Raw genomic sequence first — 25695 nt, forward strand, 5'->3', positions numbered from 1 at the left:
TTACAGAGAAAAACGTTAAATTGTTAGTATGGACTTAAACCTTTATATAACAAGCTACATATTTAATTACAGTTGAATGTATAATTACATGCAAATATAAAAATAAGATTTACCTTAAATTTACAGAGAAAAGTGTTAAGATTGTTAGTATGGACATAAACTTTGATATACCAGGCTACATATTTAATTACAGTTATACCATGGTCTGGGGGAATACTCGATTCTGATTGGCTGCAGGGTGTCCATTAACCCCTGATATATGGACACCTACTAAGTAGTTCCAGTCAAATTGACTGTTCACTGCTGTAAATTAATGCGCTAGCTGGCGTATCAAACCTTAATATTTTATTTCCAGCACTGAGTTCAGTCCGTCAGTCCTTAAGTGTCTTATCCTCTAAACACCACAGGGTGGCAACTGTAACACACAAGCTGCAGAAAGTACACTTCCCCTCTAAATTTACTGATACGCGAGTTGTCTCACATCCCGTTCGCTGTTCAGCTCTCTGCTTCAGGCTGCGGCCACAGTAACGTAACACACGGCCGGTCATTTGTTCGTGAAAATTTTGCTATTGATTTGGGGACAATGACATGACTGGTTAGCGAGCTAATCGTGTTAGCTAGCATACTGTCAATTATATTTTCTGTTTGTCAACCGTGCGCAATGTTATTGACTTTGAATCTTGCTAGCATAGCGTTAGCTTTCTGGCTCATCACTGAGCGGACTAGAATATCTCCCGTTGCCAAGTCGTATCTATGATCCGTCCTATTTACTGGAGGAGTGAACAACGTCTCCGTTGCATAAGAATCTTACGGGAGAGTAATGATTGTTCCAGGTATTAGTCAAACCCTCAGGCATTACCAGGGAAACCAAGTTGTGGCTCGTGAAAAACTTTATATTTTGATTGTAAAACGCATGAAAATGTAAATTAATGGTCCGAATTTATTTTCTTTGGCAAGTGACCATGGTATAAGCGGGATAATGCCCTTCGAGGTGTCCATAAACAGGAGTTAATGGCCTCCGTGTCGTCCATTAACTCGTGTTTATGGACACCTCGTCGGGCATTATCCCTTACATAATTACTGTCATTCTACGTGAATTTGAATGTAATCTCTCTATGAAAGCAAGAAATCTCTGTCTGTCTGTGTGTGTGTGTGTGTGTGTGTGTTCCTCAACTATCTCTGCGGATCAGGATCAGACTGACCTGAGACTTTCAACATGGCTGCTGCGTGGTTCAATGGTGTGCAACTAAGCATTTGCTTGGACTGCAATGATAGCGTGAATAAATTATTTAATAAATGCTTTACAAATTCTGCAAGCATTGTCTACCGGAGCCACCACAGTCACATGCGCACCAGAGCCAACCACTGCACACCGTGGCCATGTGTGCACCAGAGCCAATCACTGCAGAGCTCAAGCCCATGACATACCTTAAAAAACAAGCGGATTTATACCTGCAGCGGCGCGAGCTGGACCGGGATTTTGCCGGCGGTTTGGTCCCATTCTGTTCTGTTCATCTAAACTGACTGTTGTAGATTGTAATGAGATTACACAAGTCCAGACCGAGTCTGTTCGGGTCTGAGGAGATCCGGAGACGCGCGGTCTACAAAGTGGGATCGGAATCTGTGGATGTTCGTGTGTAGCTAGCTGCTAGCCGCAAACCGACCCACACGGCCAACCTCCCGAGTTGACGGAGCGGATGCACTGGCACGTCCGAAACTGGATTTAGGGTAAATAATGTCCAACACGCTTTTTCGCGAACATTGCCGTTACGTTTGCTTTATGTCTGGTGCAAGAAGAAACAGTAAAAATGTGCTTTTGTCACAAAAGTGTCCAAGCAGCAAGTTTGGTTGTTGAGGAACAGGAAGATGTGGGAGGGACATCGGCGGATGATTGACAGCAGCAGTGATGTGTTGGAGACGGCGACAGAGATAGCGAGTTTTGAGAGTTAAGAGATTTGTGACATATAGCGTGTTTGGAGTGTATAGTTAGTGTGTTATGTAGTATTTGGTGTGGTGTGTTTAGTGAGTAGTGGAGTCGTGTTGTGAGGCAAACCAAGGAGGAGACGGCTGAATGTGGAACAGGCAGGAATGAGCTGAGGAGCCTGAGGCATTGCCTGCATTTAAATGTGAATAGTTACACATAACTTTATAAATTTCAAAAACTTATGCACCAATTTAGTAAACAACCATTTATATTTGCATTATAACTAATGCAATTGGTTCATTAAACATATTTGTGGTTTTCACAGTAAAAAACTAACTTTTTCTACTCTGATTTTATGTTATTTTGTGATTTTAGGTCCATAGTGTTAATATAGTACCTTAAAATGAAAAAATAACTGTACAGTCACATATGTGAGGTTGTGCTAAAAATAATTACACCACGTAAGGCAAGGTCAATAGTTTTTAAGGTGAAATATAATGGTATAATCAAAAGTAGTCAAAAACAACCAATTATATCCCTGACGTCCCACCTTTAAACACAGCCTCATTTGGCCATCCATGAAAAAGCTACTTAACCTCCCACTTTTCTATAGGAATACATGCTTCCTACGGGCAATGCACTAGTTTAAGAAAACAGAAAAGATTATGTAAAATCAATATAGTATTTTTCTGTAAAAAAAATGAGAAATGAATGTAGTTTTTCATTACTGTCATAATACTTAAAATAACAGGCAGATTGTTGATTTACAGATAATGTCTGCAATTTTACAGTTTGTACACTATTTTTAAAGAACAGAAAACTACTGTAAAAAAATAGTCATATCAGGGTTTCCCCTATGTGTAATTGACTGTGGCGCACCGCCACGGCAAAATAAAAGCCGCCACACCTTAAAAATTCAGGCATAAATAAATCCAGTGTTAGAGAAAGATAATATTTTACCGTTGTCTTCCACCGCAGTCTTTGACGTTAATTAGCATGTTGGAAATTTAGCTTGATAGCTAGAAGATTAAAAGGGTCACTTAGAGCAGAGTCCTGCACGGGTTGCAAACCTCACCCCGAACCCGCCATACTTAAAACTGCATCCGACCCATTTTCCACCAGTAGCACAAATTACATTCCGTACCCGAGCCAACTCGCTATAAATTGATACTGACGCCCAAAGGAAAATTGGACGGATGCAATTTTTAAAAGTGAAAGTAAGACAGCATGGGGAATGGGAGTTCAGGGAGGGCGCAAGCATGCATGAAAGAGCTCATATGACATATAAATGCTTATCATTTATATATTAATAATGACTGATGATAAGTGACGCCTTAAATAAATTATTTTTCACCCGTGCAGGACTCTGACTTAGATATAGATAGATACATAGATATAGATAGATAAATCCTCTCTTGAAACAAATAATCAAAATAGTATTTCTTTACAATAGTAGAGGAATAGAGGAATCTTCATTACAAGCCCATGCAGGGGAGTTCATGATGGGCATTATAATCAGAGAAAAAAAATGAAATTCCCTAAGTAGCCTATAACACCCCCCACAGCGCCACAGTTTAATGGTGCACACAGTTGTGTTTGAAATGATAGCAGTGTGTATAAAAAAAAGTGAGTAGTAGTTTCTACCATGTGGCCATGAGTCGATGATGAAATAAAACACTGTGTCTGGTTCCAGAGGGAGGAGAGAGAAACTCAGGGCCCTGATGTGTTTGCCGTTGTCTGGACACATGTGCCACCTGGTAGTTGTTGGTGCGCACTGCAGCTAATGCAAAATCAGCAGGATAAAATAAAAGTCCCCCCTCCATTTCTGCCATGTCATGGTACCTTTAATGCTTTGGCAATGGCATCCTCTGAACATATGTATGTTTTCATGTAAACAAAAGCATGTCTTGGATTCCTCCACATTCCGCCAGAGGGAGTTTATGTGCCACAAGTGGTACTCGTACCACAGTGTGAGAATATTGAGTCTAAAAGAGAGCTAATGGATGGAAATTTTAGTCTGTTTATGACTATCTCTCTCTTCAAGTCTGTGTCAGGTTAAAGTCATTACTTTTTCAGTTACATAGTAAGGGCCTCAGCCTACTACTTGGTCAACCCAACTTTGCATTTAAGAATTGTATTTGGTGTTTTTTATTTTTTATTGTTTAAAAAGAAAAAAATAACATACATTTTTCAGTTGTTCTGCCCTATGTAAGTAAAACAGTATTCCCGTGTTACTCCTGATATGTTTTTCTGTAAGGTTTTTCTAATTATATTTTTTTCTCTTTGAGCAGAAGATGCACAGACTCTTGGATGAGCAGTCTCAGCTCTGCTCTCAACTCAGAGTCTTTCTACCTGGAACGGTGCCCGAAAATAAGACAGTCGCCACTCAGTGCTGTCTGCTGCCCTGGACTACAACGGCTGATGTGCAGAATGGCCACGCTTCCTATTTAACCTGGAACATGGACTATGCCAGACAGTCACCTCCTGAATCAGAGAGCACCTTCAAAGGCATCAGCTGTTCCCCCACTAAGGCAGACAAGCTAGACATAGTGGGCATCCTCCAGAGAGTAAGAACATCACATTATGATCTGTAGGGAAACACATAAAGAGTAAGGATTCCTTTGCGGTTGACTGCTGCCTTCTAAAGCAATTACTCTGTACCAATATAGTTGGGAAGATGGAATCTTGTTTTTAAAAAAAAGTATTCACATTTCTTGAGTATAATTAATCTGTAGAGCAAGGAATCTCTGTCTGTCCATCTGTCCGTCTGTGTTTTATTTGGCACATCTTAAGAACCATTCATCTGATCTAGTCTTGTCATGATACCAAAATTATGACTTCGGTACGATACCTGCCTAAAATCTCGATACCGATACCACGGCAGAAAACTAAAACTTCATCAAAAGTAATGGAATAAAATATTAGATGACAGAATGTGGAACTTAATATGATTTATTTCTTTTTATTAAAAACGTAAACTTAAAAAGTCAAAATTAAAAAAAAATGTTTTTTGTAAAAGCTGCTGAGCTTTATAGCTACTTAACCTGTTAGAACAACAATGAAATGATTATGCAGCTGTTTAACTTAGCTGCCAATGTGGTTACAAGCATCTCTGTATCCAAGAAGACAAGTGTTGTCTTGTTTTGTTCCTTTGTCTTGTTTGCTTTCAGAGAGTATTAAATAAACTGATTTTTCATTAAAAGCTCAGTGCTTGTAGTACAAAAAATTAACAGCACATTAACTACAACTTTTATTCAGCATAAAAATATCGAACATAAATGACATTAACTGTAAGTCTGGCAGTTCATAAAATAAGATAACACTTTAGTCATCCCACAAAGGGAAATTTTGCAATTTGCATTTCATGTCGATAAAATTCAAACCCTGGATTATTAGCCTGCAAACTACATTAGTGCACTAAAGTACACACATGACCCAGACCTGGTGCAGGTCTGTGCTCTAATCAGACCATTTTCTAATAATATAAATCACAATATATATTATAAATAATTGACAAAAAAGTACATGCTTGGATTATATTACTAGTACTGGTTGACTTAAAAAAGATAATTTGTAAGTGGTGTTGTTGATCAGTACAGTTGTGAACACCAGCGCATGTTATGGTAAAGTTCATGTTACCAGTGTGAACGTTGCGTTTGCATACAGAGATGTGTGGAACCACATCGAACTGTTAAACAGTTAGCTTTACCCCTGACTGCCTCCTGCAACTCTGATGGTGAAAACAGTTTGCTTGTCACAACAAGAACCTCGCTTGACTTCCATCCGGGGGATATTTAACGTTATGTTATCTACCGCTAACCTGCAGCTCTTTGAAATCTTTGAACAAGTCCGCATGTCTGTCATTAGATGTTTAGTTGGACGTGTTGGCTCTCTTGGTCATTACGGATTCAAAGCATCGTTTACAGATGGCAGGGTTCGTACACATTTTTCAAGGTCAAATTCAAGCACTTTTCAAGCACTTTTAAGGGTCATTTTCAAAATTTTCCAGCACCATATTGCTGGGGTAAAATACAGGATCTACAGGAATATATACACTCATTTTTATTTTTTTTCACTTTTTATTACAATTATGTACATTGTGTTATGCTGTAAACTTCCAAAATTATGTTTCATAATAGCAAAAAGTTTAGAAATTAAAGGAGAACACAAAGTTTTATCCAAAAAAATGGAAGCCACTTGGCGTTCTTCAGACACACTCGCACCGACACAAAGAGAGACCTGAGAGCACCCTGTAATTTTCTTTTTTGACATAAATTTGTATGTTTCAAAATGCAGTGTTGGGAGTAACGCATTACAAAAGTAATGCAATTACTGTAATGCATTAATTTTTGCTTTAACGCAGTAATGTAAGGCATTACAAAAAAAATATTTTACTTGGTACAAATCCCAGTAACGCGTGTTACAATGCATTTTAAACCCGAAATTAAGTGGTGTGTTGTTTTTATACAAATTCGCCAACTTCCTGTTAGTGCTGGAGAACTATTGATTGAGGAGAAGACGACTGCAGCAGCAGACAAGTTGCACTCTACACTTGCAAGATGGACATAAGCTCATTATTTTCAGTTCCTCAGAGACAAGGATGTGAAGAACATTATAGCTACGTGCACTTTGTGTGCAAAACCAAAAGATCTCTCTACCTCGCGAAACAACACAAGTAATTTAACGAAACATCTAGAGCGGTGCCACACTAACATTAAGCTAGTAACCAAAAGAAAGCAAACTGAGGATGAGAGCGGAGAAAAAACTAAGCAGCAAAAACATTCTCCCGTTCTGCGATGCTTTAACCTCAAGAAGTGAGGAGACTGTGGCAGAGTATGTTGTCGAGGATATGCTGCCACTTTCAACAGTGGATTCTCCGTCTTTTAGAAAAATTGTGAGCAAGATCCCCGTCCAGGCTAGCAATAACAAGGTAAGCTATCATTGCCTCAACATGTTAGTGCTGCTGGGCTACTGACTATAATATATCAGCCAATAGAACAGCGACATAACATCAATCTGTTTCACATCAGTCTGTATCCAGATAAAACATACAAAAACTTAATAAACATCAGCTAAAGGGCCTTACAATGTAGGCTAATCTTACTTTATTAGAAGTAAGTCATGAAAATGGGAGAAACATTTCCTTTTCACACTTAAAGCTCTTACGTATGTTGAGTGTGAGGTGAGGTTACAGAGACAAACTGAACAGTCAGTTTCTGACTCTGGCACTTTCAGCTCTGTTGCATCAAATTCGACCTTCTCTTCAGCCATCCTTCTTTATTGCTACCAGTCTGCATGTGTAACGACACACGGACAATCAGGCGCTAACTTAACGAGGTCACTTTACGTGATCAATGGTGCGTTAATTATTATTTAGCGTGTTATGGTTTAGCTAACGTTAGCGGTTAACATAAAGTGTTAACGTGCAGTGTTGGCCTAAGTTACTCAAAAAGTCTTAACTTACATTTCTTGTGACTGGAGAGCGCAGGCTCTCCCATTGCACAAATCTGCAAATCTTTTTTGCAGACCTTGCATGACGCCACTCTTTGATTCGGTCCTTATCTTAACCATAGTTTGTAGTTATAATTTTCAAGCCAACGCTTGTTAAAACAACAGCCTCCCGGCATTTTGTCATCTCCCTCTGTCTCTCTTCGAAAGGGGGGGGTCACACACAGACCGGCAGGTCGCGGAGAGGAGCAGAGAGGCTCAGCGGAGCCCAGGAGGAAACATCTCCACATACGGTTCTCTTACTGATTTTATTTCTCCTTGTTATAAGCAAACTATCCAGTCTGATCCCAATTTTGTGATAGACATAGAGTATATGACATTAGCATAGACATAATGTCAAGCACTTTCAAGCACTTAAACTAAAATCCAAGCACTTTTCAGACCTCGAAAACACAACATTGAAATTCAAGCACTTTCACGGATTTCAAGCACCCGTACGAACCCTGAGATGGGCTTTATGATGTCCATGGGCTTGCCCTTACTATCGGCAACGTTAGCGAGATATTTTCATATTTCGCTCTGTGTGTCTGCTTTTTCAACAAGCCTAGGACAGTCGGCAGGAGCACTCATGACACTATCAGCCATGTCTGTCTCGCTCTGCTCTGTGACTGTCTGTTCCTGTGAAACCATGCCCACTCTGTCTGCAGGCAGTGAGGAAGCAGAGAAAAGCTGCACACAGACACACTGCCCTGCTGTCGCACAAAGTTCATAAAGTACCGATACTAATAAAACAGGATAAAGTATTGTTTTTAATGGCTGGGTATTGCGGTACCTTTCTAGTATCGGTTTACTGTGCAACACTAATCTGATCTATGTGCAGTTTCAAATTTAGTGCTATCTGGACACACATGGCACACCAGTGATGTGCACAAGGGGGGTCGCCCCCCCTCGTGGCCCAATTGTTGAAAAACGCACGCTCAAGTGCCCTCCTGAGAGCCAAAACGTGCGCTCAAGTGCCCTCCTGAGAGCCAAAAAAGCGTGCCAAAGTGCCCTCTTGGTTGGCAAAGCACACTGAACTGCCCCCTTGCCTGGTTAGAACATGATTAACTGCCCTCTTGGGAGCCAAAACACGCGCTAAAGTGCCCTCTTGGGAGCCAAAATGCGTGCTAACGTGCCCTCTTGGGAGCCAAAACGCGCGCTAAAGTGTCCTCTTGGGAGCCAAAACGCGCGCTAAAGTGCCCTTCTTTTCGCCCCTGCCCTTCAAAAAGTCTGCGCACACCACTGTGGCACACAATTCAAGATTAACACATTTTAAATACACAACCATACTGAGATACTGCCTCAGGGAGCAGGCAACAGTTGGAGTAATAAGCGAGTCACAGAAAAGTAATTATACATGGTGTCATGTTACATCATAGTTACTGAAACGGTATGTGTTAAGTTTGCTGCTAAAGAAAATAAATTAGAAGTCCCTGTGACACTACAGATGTTGCATGATCTGGGTTTCACTAACAAAGACCACGCCAAAAGCTGTATGGAATGAAAACAGGGATTTATTAAGCATAATGACACATGTTAGATGCTGGGAAGGAAAGGGTCGAGGGATGGAAGGATGAAGGGATGATGGGGTGGGGGTCGAGGGATGGGGGAAGGGGTCGAGGGTCGAGGGATGAGGGGGTTTAGGAAGGACGGGTGAGGGTTGACAGGAAGGGAAAGAAGCTGGTGGGATGAGAGGACGGAAGGGGAGGTTTGGCGAGAGGAACAGGAGGAACGGAGTGGGTGTGGAGACGCTGAGTGGGGGAGCCGCCTCCGATCTCTTCGTTAGCCCCCTGGTTCCTGTATGTGGATGAGAGAGAGAAAACACGAGGAAAGAAGGGGAATGGGAGGGAGGGATGTAGAGAATCAGTCAAAGAGGGAGTGAACGGATGGGGTGCGCTTAAATATATTTCGGGCGGAAATGAGATGAGTTCGAGGCGTGGTCTTTGTTCCCGAACCTAGTTATAAAACTTCATTTCACTAACAAAGACCACGCCAAAAGCTGTATGGAATGAAAACAGGGATTTATTAAGCATAATGACACATGTTAGATGCTGGGAAGGAAAGGGTCGAGGGATGGAAGGATGAAGGGATGATGGGGTGGGGGTCGAGGGATGGGGGAAGGGGTCGAGGGTCGAGGGATGAGGGGGTTTAGGAAGGACGGGTGAGGGTTGACAGGAAGGGAAAGAAGCTGGTGGGATGAGAGGACGGAAGGGGAGGTTTGGCGAGAGGAACAGGAGGAACGGAGTGGGTGTGGAGACGCTGAGTGGGGGAGCCGCCTCCGATCTCTTCGTTAGCCCCCAAGGAAACTTCAGTGAGACAGGTGTGCGTGAGCGTTTCTGATGTCGTTTACGTCGTTGCGGATGTATGTGTGGTAAGCGGGGGAAGACCATCGGCCAAGGATTTTGATTACGTGGTCGGGGACCCCCTGCTTGGAGGCGGAGGAGGCGGCTCCGATGCGGAAGGAGTGCCCTGAGTACAGATCTGGGGATATTCCTGATTGAAACAGGATTTGGCGGAGGTGACGGTGGAACCAGTGGCGTGTGGCTATTTTTCCTATTTCCGTGACGAACAGAGGGTCCTGGGGGGAGGCTCTGCTGGCTAGCCTAGAGTTGATGTATTCTTGTAGCGGTTCGAAAGGGCTGATGTAAGAGTCTAGGCGGAAGAGATAGATGGGTTGCGGTGGACCGGACTGGTTGGTCTTGCTGCATTTAAGGTTGTAAATAAGGGTGTCGGTGGATGGATTGGAGATGTCGGAAATGGATGCGTGGCAAGATGGGTTGTATTTAGAGGTAGAAGCCGTGAATTCAGAGCAGCGCAGAAAGCCGAAGAATGCTAGAAGAAACATGGATTCCAGGACCTTGTCGACGTACGGGGATGAATAACCTGAGCGGAGGGTTCTGATGCATCGGATGAGGAGATCTGAGGTTAGGGGCGAGCGTTTTGGTGGAGTATGGACTTCTGTCTTGCGGAGACCTTTGATTAGCATCGTTATGTGAGAATGGGAAGTGGCTTGGCATGGAGCCCCGGAGGTTAGTCTGGTGAAGAAGTTGATGCCGCTTATGTAGGCCTGGATGGTAGTGGATTTCATCTTCAGGATGGAATGGGCGAATGAGATAAAGCTCGACAGGGTCAAGACGTCGAGCGAAGGAAACGGAAGATTATGAGAGGCGTGGAATGTTTTAAAACAATTCCATCCGGTCATGTATGATGCGAGTGTACGGGGAGCGACACTGTTCAGGATGGCGTCTTGGGAAATGGAAACCAGGTTTTGAAGCTCGGGAGTCAATTGAAGATGGTGGCAGAAAACGGTGGGACTGGAGTTGGGACCGTGTCGGAGGCTGGTGCCAGCTGTCTGAATTTCTGAAATGAGGAACGGGAGAGTGCGTCAGCGATTGTGTTCTGATGACCGGGGATGTGAGCTGCTCGGATGATGAATTGGTGTTGTGCCGAGACTAGGGTGAGTTTCCTGACGAACTGCATGATGTCTAGGCAGTGTGAACGACCCTTATTGATGATGTCTACGACTGCGGTGTTGTCGGAGTGGATGGTGATGGTTTTCTTTGACCATTTGTGGCCCCAAAGAATAGCTGCTATGATGACCGGGTACATTTCGTAGATGGCAGAGGAAGGAGAGAGCGATGAGAATTCAGGGGGCCATTTGGCTGAAAACCACTTGCCACTGAAATAGCCGCCGAAGCCGATGGAAGGAGCTGCATCTGTAGATAGTTGGATGTCTTCTGATGAAGTGATGTTTGTGTCGTAGAAGAAGGAGATGCCGTTCCAAGAAGAGAGGAACTGGTGCCATAGCTTGAGCTCCATTTTGCAGGAGTTGTCCAGTGTGACGTTGTCGTGGAGTGATGGGACTGAGGAGGCTATGGAAAGCAGGTGAGACAGGAAGGATCGACCTTGTGGGATGATGCGGATTGCATAGTTGAGGTGGCCGAGTAGCGAGAGGAGTTGGCGTTTGGTGCATTTGTCCGCCAGGAGGAAGTTTGAAATGATTAAGGAAATCCGGTGTATTTTTTCTGTTGGCAGGGATGCTTGGAGTGACACGGAGTTAAGGGTAATGCCGAGGAATTCCAGGGATGTGCTGGGGCCCTCGGTTTTCTCTGGGGAGAGAGGGACTCCGAGCTCGTTGAAGGCGGAGATCAGTGTGGTGAGACCGTGTGACGGGGGAGAAGAGGATGGCGTGACTGTAAGGAAGTCATCTAGGAGGTGAACGACGTAAGGTAATCTGTGTTTGTTCAGCAGGATCCAGCAGAGTGCTTCGGATAAGGAATCGAATATTTTTGGGCTGCTTTTGCACCCAAAGGTGAGGCGTACGGCAAAGTAGTATGCACCCCTCCACTGAACGCCAAAGAGATGCCAGAAGTCTGGGTGGATGGGAATGACTTTGAATGCACTGGTGATGTCTGCTTTAGCCAACCAAGCTCCTTGGCCGGCTGTACTGATGAGGGAGATGGCATGATCTATAGTTGCATAGTGCATTGAAAAGTCTGGGCTAGGGATTAGGCTGTTGATGCTTGGGACTGGAGAGCTGTGGGGGGATGAGAGGTCTATAATGAGTCTCTTTTTTCCTGAGTATTTCCTGGTGGCGATGCCAATTGGACTGATTCTGAATGGACTGAATGGTGGTTTGGGGAATGGACCGATCATGAATCTGTCTTTGATTTCTTGGTCCAAGAGTTTGTCGACTATGTCGGGCTGGGAGGTGGCAGATTGTAGGTTGTGGCATGTATGGGAGGAATCTGGTGTGACTACTAGACCTGGGTGAAATCCGTCTTTGAATCCTTGGATGAGGTAATTAACAAACTTGCGGTCGGGGTGACATTTTAAAGCATCGGAGAGAGCGTGGATGTTGATGGGTGTGTTCAGATACTTACACAGGCCGTGTTTGGTGGGGTTATGTGGACAGGTGGATCTGGCATGGGCTCCGCCGCAGAAGGAGCAGGTATGGAGGAAGCGGCAGCTTGAGACTTTGCAACCGAGGTCGTTGAAGTTGTTGCATACCATCCTCCCGCCCTGGTATAATACTGGTCTGCCTCTTTTGTCGACTCCTTTAGGGAGAGGGCCGAGAGCGATCGGTTGGATGTTGACTGGTTTGGGAGTGATGGATGGAGGAGGGGCTGTTGGGGGCATGTTGTGGAAAACAGCCGGCTTCTGGTTAGTTTGAAAGGTGGTAGGGGGTAGAGAAGCGGTGAGGGTGCAAGTTGTGGTGGGATGTGATGGGGCGCCGCACATGTCGCAATTAAGCGAAGCGCGGGCCGAAAAGACGCGGCAATAGAGCTCTGTGTCCAGCGTACCCCAGTACGTTCCTTGGTTGAATTGATGAAGGCGGCCAGCGGCTTGGGAAGCAAACAGAATGTGGTATGTATAAAAACCGTTGCCTCCGAACCGCAAGGCCAGAGACAAGTAGTCGTCCAGCTCTTGCCTGCGTTCGGGGAAAGATGAGCAAATGATGTCGCGGTACAGGGAGAAAGAGAGGGTGAATTCTACGGGGGTGAGTTCTTTGGAGCGGGTGGACAGGGGTTGCTTGAGCGCAATTGGACCGAGTACAGTTTGTAGTTCTCTGGGTACCTGGGGGTTGCAAGTGGACGGATGTATAAGGTGGGCGAGGTCGACGTAGTTACCCGTGAGAATCTGTTGGCGGAGAGTGGCTGACACGGGAGATGGGCGAGAGGAAGCGACTGGGCGTGCTGGAGGAAGTGCTGTGGCTAGAGTGAAGTTATTGTGAGTGGGGGGATAGGTGGGGAAAATCCAGGATCCGGTTGTGGGGGGAGCTGTGAAAAAAGCAGGTGGGTTAGTTGGAGGACAAGGAACATGAGTCGCATATGGGTGATGGGGAAGGTAGGGGTAGGGTTGGGGGGGGGGGAGGGGGAAAGGAAGAGACAGGAGGAAAGTGAGGGTTTTGGCTGGTGGTGCTGCCGAGGACCGTTGCAGTAGGTGCGCTCTGTGCGGCTGAAGCGGTTGAAATTGGAATGTGGGGGGTGGTGGTAGCCGGAGGAGGTAGGACAGGAAAGTTAGGAATGAGAGAAGAGCTGGGATAGGAGACGGGAGGAAAGTAAGGGTTTTGGCTGATGGTGTTGCCTTGAGCCGTTGTTGTGGGCGCGCTCTGTGTGGCTGAAGCGGTATGACTGGGTATCGTAGCCGAAACGGGAGGGACAGGGAAGTTAGGAAAAAGAGAAGAGGAAAGGATGCTGGGATGGAGGGATGCATGTGCTCGGGTTGTTTGTGAAGCGTGGGGTAAGGAAGAAGAAGAGTTAGGAGCAAGAGATGCAGGCTGTGGGTTTAGTACGACCTGGCCCTCTGGGAGGGCTGTTGAGTGAGGTTGGGCTGGGTGCGTGATGACGTCATCGGCGCTGCGGTGGGAGCGAGGCCGTGAACCCGGAAGTGGCCGCGGAGTTCTGCGGTGTGGAATGCTGCTCTGCTGGGAGTTGGTGAGAAGTTTGAATAACTTCGCCTTGTTGTCGGTGCGGTGGAAAGTTATGTTCCGCTCTGTGAGGGTGCGCTTGAGACGAACGACCGTCCACTCCGAAATGTTTGGAGCCGCGGGACGATCGGCGAGACGGCGAGGCGACGCCGGGTCGCGGAGGCTTCGTCCGGAGCGGCTGGAGGAAGGAGTGTCGGTCAGACGCCGAGCGCGAGATCGTCCCCTGGAGCGGTGGGGGGGAGACGGGCGGATGGTGCTGGAACCGCCGGTGGACGGAGGCTGGGAGCGCCTGACGACGTGGATGGTAGAACGTGTCCGGGCTGGCTGGCGAGGAGGGATGATCGGTGATGGAGAGGACTCTGGGATGTCGTCAAACAATTCGCTGTCTGATGGGTTCAGTGAGAGTTCGTTCTCCATGGTTTTAAGGTACTGCTTTCTTTCTTGTTTTTCTTTCGGTTCTGACGATGTAGAGAATCAGTCAAAGAGGGAGTGAACGGATGGGGTGCGCTTAAATATATTTCGGGCGGAAATGAGATGAGTTCGAGGCGTGGTCTTTGTTCCCGAACCTAGTTATAAAACTTCATTTAATGGTGACTTGGAACATCAGCCTATTATGTCATAGGGATCTGTATTTCCATTACAACAAGGTTAAGTGCAAGAAGGTATCTGACAAAGGAGCAGCAATAAAGTATTCTTTCCCTTTGCAGTATTGTCGAAGAATCACCATTTATTAAAGCTCTGCTACTTTGGTGATAAACACATGTCCTATAAATCCTTCACAATAAAAGTCCTTGGTAATGTAAATATTAATAGCTTTAACTTTAAGCAGCAAAATCGAAGCAGCAGTACCAGCAACTTACTAACTTAATATGACTTCTGAGACAGCTGAAAGTGAACATATGCTACCGGCTATGAGCCAGGCTTAAGTAAATAAGAATAGCATAAAACCAACTACTGTTCAGAACTGTGGCTTGGAAAATTAACATATGCAATCCCTTTAATCACTCAGTGCGTTTACATGACACTCAAGAAAACCGAATTACTGCGTTAGTCTGACTATGAACGGATCTTTAAGATGCATGTATACACCTTAGTCTGACTAAAATCGGACCGGATCGGATTTCTCATAGTCGAATTACACCACGTTGATTATTCGATTGATAGTCGCATTACTCCTGCATGTATACGTTTCCAGCGGATCGGATCGGATTTTGCGTTCTGCGCAGGCGTGAGATTTTTCCCCGGGGCCGTGAGCCGGAAGTAGACGGACGGCGATGGCGGTGGCGGCGGCGGCTTTCCTCTGAAATCACCGCAAGAAAGAGCGCCAGAGTGCACCTAGTTTGTGTAATTATCATGTACACCATATACGAAGTGTACAAAGATGTAGCTTCGTCTCGCTCTTCGTACACCATCTTTCTTGAATGCCGAGGCAGCTGGTGACGTCAAGAGGTCAGCCGGAGGTGCGCCGTTAACACTAGTTGAAATGGGTACAGCGCCACCTAGCGTACCGGGGTATAACATGCTTACGGCCAGTAATTCGATTTTCTCACTGGCATGTATACTCGGATAATTGCAGTTGTCCGATTGAGCAGCATAGTCGAACTATGGCTGTTATCTGACTAAGCTGTGCATGTAAACGCACTGACTGTATCACATGATTTGGCAGCAGCAATTTTAGCCACCCAAAAGAGAGCCCACTTACCAAAGTTAATATTAGTGTTGGCTTTGCTTCATATTGCTATATCGAAAGCCAACAGTTTCCTCTTCACCCCCATGTTTAATGTAATTTCTTCCAACCCTAATGCAACATTGCACTTTGTATCCCTGTACATTCCTTCTGTAAATTCAAAAGTGTCAGAAAGAGAAAATAAAGGAATTGATTAAATGCAACAGGTAGCTGTTTCAATCTGTAAATTGTTTCAATAATTTACCCAACTCCACACTGATGCAAGAATACATTTTCCAGTGATTAACTTAGATATGTATTACTCCTGTGTTGAAATCGATCCATACCATAACCATTTTAAGGTTTAAGTCAAGTACTTAAGCAAAAATTATACAGTTCAGGGAAAGTGTTTCAGACATTCAGTGATTAAATTAATTTATGGGGGGGGTTAGGGTTAGGGTTAGGGGACACGCTAGGGGTGTCACAGCATTTTTTTTTTTTATTTGAAGTCCAGCATCTGACACAGAGGGTCTGTTGTTATTATAAATATCATAAAAGAGCAGTGACGTGGAAATTAGATCAGGGGCGAAAATCCCATTTCATAGTTGGGGGGGACAATAAACAGTAAAATTTTAGAGAATAATTCCAGGGGGGACAAGGAATAAAAGTTGTAGCCTGTCTTTTATACAGCATCTTTTACCGCAATTTGACACTTTAGTCTCCATCTCTCCAACAAGCAGGCAGAAGACCTTTCTTAGCACTGGCTGAGTCCACATGCACATGTCTAGATTTAAAACAAAATGATTGAAATCAAATTAACATGTACACATGCAATAGATAAATAAATACTAATTATCAGGCAAACATCTAAGTTTGTTTATCAGATTTCTCATAATCAGATAACTGCCTTTTTCCAGATAAAAGATATCAGATTATGCTATTTTCTCTCTCTCGCAGTGTTGCACTCGAGCACTGTCAGCATGTTCAAATCAAATGTTTTAAAAAATGTTATCAAAAGTAGTAATAATTACAATAATTGCATTATACTGTATTAGTCCTTACGCTACCTGTATACAAGTTCTTGTTTATTCACCCAGCAATACAAAACAATGGTATGAGGTGGAAGGTGGCAATAATACACTTTATGTGAACATATCTGACATAATACCTTTGTTCACTGTTCTAACTCCCAATGCTCAAAAAACTGACCTGAGACTCTATGGCTCTGTCTGACTGGCTCTGGCTCTCTGTGCTCTGCTGTATTTTCTGACTTGGCTTTGCCTAATGAATCCATTATGAAACATTTTCATAAGTACTTCATTCCTTTCTTATTGATATCTTATATCAAATTGTCATGTTGTAACTGAGGTTTTCACACTTACTTGGCATTTTGGTGCACTGAAAAATGAGCGGATGTCTTCATTTTTTTCTTTTCTCTGCCATTTCAGCTGAGCTGGCTGGCACACACACACACACACACACACACACAGCAATATCTTTTACTGTCAAAGGTGTACAACTCCAGAATGATTATCGTGTAATGATAGGATCTGACACTTGTGACAATACTGCTAAAAAAATCTGTTGAAAATTCATTCAGTTGTGATAATTTAATTGGAGATTGACAGAGACTGAAATATTTGACTCAGAAATGAAAAAAGGCTGTTTTAAAAACAAAGTAGATACAGTATCTACTAGTTAACTGAACATATTTCAAGACAATTAACTCTGGATAACTGGATAAAACCTTCCTGGAAATAAATCTAAAATGTCAGTAATATCTGATTCTGACATTTATATCCAGACAGTCTTTTAGAATGACAAAAATAATTATTACCGCTCTTGTCCTGTCCTGTCCTCTCCCTCTCCTCTCTGTCTGTGACTATCACTATCTGTAGCTTTTAACTTAGCTTAACAGCACTCGTAATTGAGTAGTCTTTTGAACAATGCAGGATAAATGTTGTAGACAGCCTGGACCTGGCGCTTTTTGTAAATGGGATGTGTGTGTGTTGTTGTAACTTATGTAGAAATGTCTGTGTGGTATACACACCTCTTACCCCGCGAAGCAAGGTGTGAGTAGCAGGCTGCGTCCACAGCTGCTGCAAAGAGTGGCGGGTGGACTCAACCATTTCGAGGAATGGGAGGGGGGGTGGGACTAAATCTTTAAAGATGTAAATAGCACATTATTGCGCGATTAAAATGAGCACCGCTTATATTGTGATTTCAATAAATGCTACTGCATTGTTCAAAAAATATTAATTAACTCAAATTATTCTAGGGGGGGACAGCTTTACTGGAGGGGGGGACATGTCCCCCCTGTCCCCCCCTGGATTTCCGCCTATGAATTAGATGATGACAATGGTGATTAGATGAATAAATACAATATTGGAATATTAATTAGAAAAGTTTTTGATATTTATTTTTGGTAAATACATTGTAGTAATAAATATATAATGAAGTTATAAAATCATCATTATCTTTAAATTCTTGATAAATTATTCGATTGACTAGTCAACTAATCCAAAAAAGAATTTATAAGATTAAAGCTACTGTAAGTGTTATTTTCAAAGTAATTATTTAGATTGTGTAGTGGTCAGTTGGCTTTGAATTTGCCCTTCAAAGCCTTCATGCATTTGTCTCATAACATCAGCCCAGAAGACAGGTGGCAGCACAACTTGTTTATAAAACGGGGTGTTGTCCAGGCAGTAAAACCGCCTAACCAGTATTCCATCTTGGATGTAGAGCCACTTCCACTGGCTCCAGTATGTTTTTGTGGCTGGACTGCATGGAATAATCCAGGGTCTCCTGTGGATGCTGTCTGCATTGTTGTGCAGCCGCTGTATAGGTGGTCAAACCTGAAGTGCAGCAGACCTTGCTGTTAGGATGTTCCTCCATCAAACTCAAAATGCTCCATATGTCTGCCAAAACCGATCACTGCATACACTGTGTTACACACAATAACCACAGCAGCCATTTTTGACACACAGTGAGGAAAGATTCAAGACAAACAACTATGAGCCCTAAGCTGTCAGTTAAATTGACTTTTGCATATAATCCTATTGTATTCTGTATTCAATAACAAGAATTACAAGCAGTGAGAGGTAAAACAGACTTATTTCTATGATCACCTGTCCCAATTTTGCCATAGGCAAGCCAGAGGTAATGTTAATTGAAATATTCAGGTGAACAGCAAAACAGAAACATCCTGTTTCACAGTTCAGTGGAGTGCATGCAGAGTATCATGTTAGATAGCAGCTACTACAGAAAATAATAAGTAATCAGTAATCTAATCATTTACATGAGATCAGATGTAAGTTAAATGTGACTAATTTCTAAATGTGAATGTTGTGTCTCCTGTTTTCCAGCTGAAGGAGTCTTTGCGTCACTCTTTGAACACAGAATCAGTGGAATAAAGGTGAGTTAGCAACAACTGATTTACCCATAAGAATGAATTGGGAAAGACTTGGGCTAAAAAGTTGGAACACTTTAATAGTTGAATGGTTTCTGTAGCTTAAAATTTGTAGAAGGAAAAAACGGACTAAAAATGTATGGAAGAATAATAACTAGAAAAATTGGATTTCCTGCAAAAATACAGTGTGAATGCTGAAAGCTGAAGTGATTTCGAAAAAAGATGCTCAACATACTAGAAAATAATTATCTGGAATGCATCAACTTATAATGCATTGCACTACACAGCTGAAAAAAAAACCCTTATGTGGTAATAGTAGAAGTAGTAGTACAAGTAGTTGTAGTTGAAGTAGTAGGAACTGATATAGTAGTAGCAGAACTACTTGCTGAACATATGTTGAAGCAGTAGCAGAACAGAAGTTGAAAGTTTCCCCATGAGAATGAATGGGGAAAATTTTGCAGTAAAAGCTGAATAGGTTGAGAAAGCAGAAATACTGAACGGTAATAGGCTGAATGGGCTTTAAAACCTGAACATTTTGATAGCTGATTGCCTTCTCGAGCTGAATGTATGCCTTCAGGATTCGCGCTAAAAAGCATCAAGTAAACGTTGCGTGTCTCTTGTTTACATTCATTAAGGGTTGATTAAGGTTTAAACAGTTTGCTGCTAATCCATTTTCATATGGTGAAAACTTAAATGTTTAGGGTAAATCAGTCCAACAGTCAACACACTCCATGGCCTTCATGGAGAGGTTTGCTTGTTCCCATCTGTGTTTGCTATACTGTATAACAGTATTAGATTTTCTATTTTTTAAATCACACAGGTAATGATTTTTTAGCACTGTAATGCATGTGTTACTGGATGTTTTCAAGTTTATAACTTTATAACAACTTTCACAAGCATTCTATTGTGCACAAAAGAGACTTCCAGGGGTGCAAAGGTTTGATACAAATCCCTTTTTTTTTCTAAATACATAAATATGGGCACATCAGCATAACGTGACCACAAAGCTGACTGCGGGCTAGTTCAATTAGAGTTATGAAAAATTAAAAACATCAGATACAGTTAACCTCCTTTACTGATGGTGGAATGGGTTGTTACAATGCATTGGTTTAGTAGGACCCAGAAGCAGACAACAAGATGGGGAGAAGGGTTGCAAGAAGGTTTATTGAGGCTTCACAGGGTTATGCAGATGAGAGTAGTGAGAGGCACTGGCTGGAGACTCTGCCTGAGAAGAGGGGGAGGAGGAGGAGAGGTAGCTCACAGTGGTGCTAGTGGATAGTGTGGCGTGTGGGGCTCGGAAGAGGTTTAACCCTGTAAGACCCAAATATAGAAAAACCTAAAAAAAAATTTTTTTGACCCTTCAGATGTTGTTGTAGGAGGCCTCTGATGCAAAAATGAAAGAGTTTTTTTAAAAAAAATGTTTTTGTACGTTTTTAGAGAAATGTTGTAATATTGCAACGTTGGGCTTTGGTGGGAGCAGAATTTCTGTATGTGTACTCATGTTCTCTGAACAACAATTCAGAACAACTAAGGGTTCATTTGCAGAGTTGATTGCTTACTTAGCCCCATAAAGGTATATAACATTAATAATAATCACACATTCATATTTTTATGAAGAATTATTATTATTATTATTTTTTTTTTATTAAACAGCTTTTTCTAGTGACTTCTTCATTCCTTTTTTTCTTTTCATGGCTGACTTTCATTCATAGTGAAAGTCCCAAAAACAGTTCTGAAAAGCGAAGGTGAACATCACACTTGCTGCATTGCATGTTAGTGTATCCTTTAGCGCAGTGTCTGCAGCTTCCTCTCCCTGTCTTCACTGGGAAATGCGCAACTAGGTCCTTGCGTACATCCAATGGGAGGTGTGCACTTCTCTTGGATGGTCTGTTCTGAGGAGTCAGAGGACTTCCTGATGTCACTGTTGCTGGGTTCCATTGGCCTGAAGATGGTCATCCTCTCTTTGGAGTTTGGAGCGCCATGTTCACCAGGATGAGAGAGGATGCTGGCTGTGCCTGAAACTGTCTCCTGTTCATTGTCTCTTTGCTAGACGTCTTGAGAGAGGATGATGGTGTGCCAGAAGATGTACATGTACCAGCAGCATGATTTGATGGGGGACCTTTATTTGGCTGTAAATGAGTCCAACAAATCCACAACTCCCATGTACTTGTACTTGTAAGGCCTCTCAATTTCAGTGTAGGTTCTGCTGGCTTTGTCCCAGCGTTGAATCTTCTGCACAGGTTCAGGTCCAGCAAAGGATGACACAAGTGTGATGGCCCTGTTGTCAAACCATTTGACAGCACAGATGTTGTGATTCCCCTCCACTCTGACATCATCGCTTCCTCTCCCCTTTTTCTTCAAGCTCTTCTCGTCTTCAAGGTCACAGTTGGGCAGGCGCACCTGCCTGGCTGTTCCCACATAGTGAATTCCCCAATGTTTTCCAGGCAGACAATACTGTCTGCTTATTGTAAGTTGCTTTGGACAAAAGCATCTGCTAAATGCCCTAAATGTAAATGTAAATGGCTTAGCCTATGCTCTCTACTTGTCATGCTAAAAGAAATGTGCATCCCAATCACCAGCCATTAAGTCACACAATACTGCCTTGACATGACAATACTGCTTGTAATACCCTCTAATTATCATACTAAAAGGAAAACACGCATACCCCCACTTACATCCACACATCCACATTCAGGAAAATGTTCACCTTTCCCAGAACTGAATGTCTGTTGATATCCTCTTTGTGGACAAAGTCGTGGAATTTTAGGTCAGTCTGATCAAATCAACTACATTTTTTAGAGATAAAACTTTTAAATCAGTCAAATTTGACCAGAACACAACACAAGGGTAGTAGGTATACTTTCCATGTATTAAAAAACACTCTATTTCAGGCAGTGGTGTAGTGGAGGGAATACAACCTGTTTGTTCCCACTGCAACAAGCCTGCTATTTTGACTACCACACTCACCCAACGTTGTAATATTACAACAATTATATAACAAGCTCTAAATGAAATTTGATGAATCTATTCAACAAAAACTACATATGTATATGTTGTAGACATTGTAATAACAACAAAAAAATATATAAAAGACATTTTACTTACTTGAATCTTATTAATTTAGTCCAGTGAAACAAAGCAATGTTGTCCGAAGGAAACCATGAGAGGTTGTGTGAGTTCATGGCCATGAGGCCTGACTTAAAAACAAATGTACTATCCAATAGCATTGTGAGACTGAACAATAGGACCCAATGACTATGTAAATGTTGTAAAAAACAAGATAAAATATAACAGATTGTTTTTTAGAGTGGCTAAAGGTAACGTTGTAATATTACAACAGTGGGTCTTAGAGGGTTAAACATTATGGGCCCTATTTAGACATTCCATCTTGCTTGGTTTAAAGCACAAGGCGCTAGTGTGTTTAAGGCGAAGTCCATTTAGATAGTAATCTGGGGGCGAAGTGAGGCGCATGGCTCAAAGGGGTTGTATTTAGATCCTGAATTAGTTATGGGTGTGTTTGGGTGGAACTTAAATGAAACCAATTTGATTGTCAGCTCCCATTCCCTTTAAGACTCAGGTGCGACAGTACCTGGAACATATTAACAGTAGCACTCTCGTAACTTGCACATTTGCTAATACAGAACAGCTGATGGACTTCTTTGTTTAAATCTCGAAATGTAACACAAGATTCATACAGTCAATCTGTTTGGTCTGAAGCAGCTGTCCTGATAAATCCTGAGATTCTGTTCTGTTTCTGTTATTTCAGGAGAACAAAGTTTATAACTCCAGCTTGTATTTTTTCCTGGGAACTGGGTGTGCAAGTCACAACTCGCCGGTCTAAATCTAGCAGTGATGCCTGTGCTGCTCTGTGCCAAGTATAAGATAGAGCCCCATAAGTTCAAAGTCATTTGATCCAATCATACCACAAATGAAACAGCAACCCAAGATTTAGCATGTGGTTTCCAAAATGTAACACATTATCGAATTAGTTATTCCCCAATTACTGATTTCAACTGAAATAAAAACAAATAGATTTATATTTGGGGTGGCTGTCGCTCAGTAGGTAGAGCAGGTAGTCTAGTAACGGGGAGGTCGCTGGTTTGAATCCTGGCTCCTCCTAGCTGCATGTCAAATTGTCCTTGAGCAAGATACTGAACCCCAAATTGTGTCTGTTGGCACATGGTATGGCAGCATCTGCCATCAGTGTATGAATGTGTGTGTGTGAATGGGTGATTCTGACATTCTGTTGTAAAGTGGCTTTGAGCGGTCAGTAAACTGGAAAAGAGCTATAGAAAAACAAGTCCATTTCCCATTTTTAAGGCACAGGAAGAATTTTAATTGGGAGTGGGAAAATTTTAACGGAGTTTTGGGGGTTCACAAAGTTCAATTGAATAAAGTAATTTCATGTACAGTATGTGAACTCATAAAAACCGTAGCTGTAGGTGTGCTGCAATAGAGACTGCAGTCAATGCAATGTTCCGAAACAAGTGCCTCTTAATTGATTGAGCATGGTAAGATAGACTACACTTAATTTTACTTGACTGGGGCTCACATCAGAGTCTCCACTCAACTGTTGCATGTGATCTTAAGTCTTTTATACAAGAAAGCTCACCCTTGTAATACAATAGAATAAAAAAGTAACTCCTTGGCAAATGGGGGATAAAAGAGAAATTTAAGTTTAAAGAGAAACACTCATTAGAAAAGCAAGACTTCTAGTGGCATCTGCAGATGTGGCATTACATTTAGTTGAAGATGAAAAACGTGACAGAGGCAAGTAAGTACTTGATAGAACTGTTTAGGAAAGCATATAATTCATATACTGGTGGCAAGATTATCCCATGCTTGTATAAGGGTCTGTTAAATCTTAAAACGCTCTAAACCGCATATATTAAAACAAAGTGGAAAAAGGCAGGAGGAATTATTATATTTGATGCAACAATATGGAGATACCAATGGAAGTGCACCAGTTGACAGAATCGGAGGGAATTTGGTCAAAAGGAGATAAACTCCTGATGAATGCACTGCTGATAGCTGGTAAAAAAAAACCTCAAAATGCATGGATGGAAACCACAATAGATATTTATAAAATAGAAAAGATAATAGCATTTGTCAAATCAGAACAATTTGCTTCCCACTGGTAAAAATGAGTTTTCTATGTAAAGCCCCATAAGTCTGATTTTACTTTTACTAACCAATAATAAGGTTACAAAGAAAATATCACTTCGATATTGACCTTTTGATTTGGAACAGGCCAGGACTAGCATGTAGTAAATTAGATATCTCTGCAACACATTACGAATGAATGCAATATTGTCAAAACTGCTATTTATTCACATTCTGTTGATCATTTAGTTGATTTTGATGTTTTCAGCTAGAATTCTTACACATTACCTTTAATTATACAAATCCAGAATGATATTGTTGAACTATTGCTACTGAAATATAGAACGATCTATGACACAGTATATTTCACAGCTTAGAGAGCAAACCTTGAGTAAACCTTACTTACTAGTTATTAAAATTCAAACCCAAGAATATAATGCATGGAGTCTAGTTAGTTTACACTAATAATGACTGCATACTGTATTTTGGATTTGGGCTTCTTACACATATTTTATAACTGTTTTGTCCGGGATGCTGCATCAGACTTCACCTGACTAATAAGAGCCTGCACTTTCCTGATGTTTTCCATTTACATACAGTAAAAAAAAAGCATGTTAGCGATCAGGGCCGGCCCAAGCCTCCATGGGGCCCTAAGCAAAATTTTATTTTGGGGCCCTCTATTGCTGCCAATAATAATGATTATTGTCATTATTATCATTACAAATACACTTGTAAAACTAAATGTGAGAACTTTTTGTTGTAGTTAGATTGTAATCCACAGTGTAAGCAGACACCAGATCAGGGGCGGGTCCAGGGAATTTTCTGGTGGGGGGCACAGGGGGGAACAACAATTAATCTGGGGGGGCCGCCCAAACGTAACAAAAATGAAAGTCGCCCATTTCAATATGGGCGATCACTTCAATTTATATTGAGTAGTTACACACTGTTTGTTTTCATCTTGCTTTTCTTGGCCACATTAAATCTGCTGGGTGTACTCTTACCAAGTGGTTAACACACAGAGCACTAGCATGTTTGCTGTACAGAGTTAGCAAGAAATTAGTGCTTCTATAGATAGATAGATAGATAGATTGATAGAATTACTTTAATGATCCCAGACTGGGAAATTATTTTGTTACAGCAGTAGTGGGTCAGCAAATGAAACACTTCGTACATAACATAAATAGAATCCAATATAAACATAGTGTATATATACAGTGCACAGTGTGCTATAAACAATAAACAATGATAATATATACAACAAAACAAAATATGCAAAATATACTGTAACAATAATAATATATACAACAAAACAGTAGAGAGACCAGAGTTCTCTGTCAGGCAGAGGTGAGAGAGTTATTGTATAAAGTGATGGATTGTGGCAGGAAAGATTTCCTGTATCTATTGCTACGACAGCGAAGCTGAAGCAGCCTTCCGGAGAAGGTGCTCCGCTGTCTGACCAGTGTGAGTTGGAGAGGGTGGAGAGGATTATCCATGATGGATAACAGTTTTTTCAGTGTCCTCCTCTCCACCACAGCCTCCAGAGTGTCCTGTTTGCAGCCAATCACAGAGCCAGCCCTCCTGATCAGTTTGTTGAGTCTGTTGGTGTCGCTGGCTCCAATGCTGCTTCCCCAACAAACCACAGCAAAGAAAAGTACACTGGCCACCACAGACTGATA

At 42.3% G+C, this 25695-nt stretch overlaps 1 protein-coding gene across 1 annotated transcript in view; it reads left to right on the forward strand.

Annotated features, from left to right (window-relative positions):
- The window catches only part of itprid1 (ITPR interacting domain containing 1), a 104499-nt gene that overhangs the window by 59090 nt on the left and 19714 nt on the right, over positions 1–25695 (forward strand). Inside the window, exon 11 of the mRNA XM_030399033.1 lies at positions 4216–4491. Within this exon, the coding sequence (XP_030254893.1) occupies positions 4216–4491 (276 nt within the window). The remainder of the gene's footprint in view (positions 1–4215; positions 4492–25695) is intronic.

This window comes from Sparus aurata, chromosome 19 (genome assembly GCF_900880675.1).
Source record: "Sparus aurata chromosome 19, fSpaAur1.1, whole genome shotgun sequence".
Taxonomy (NCBI): domain Eukaryota; kingdom Metazoa; phylum Chordata; class Actinopteri; order Spariformes; family Sparidae; genus Sparus; species Sparus aurata.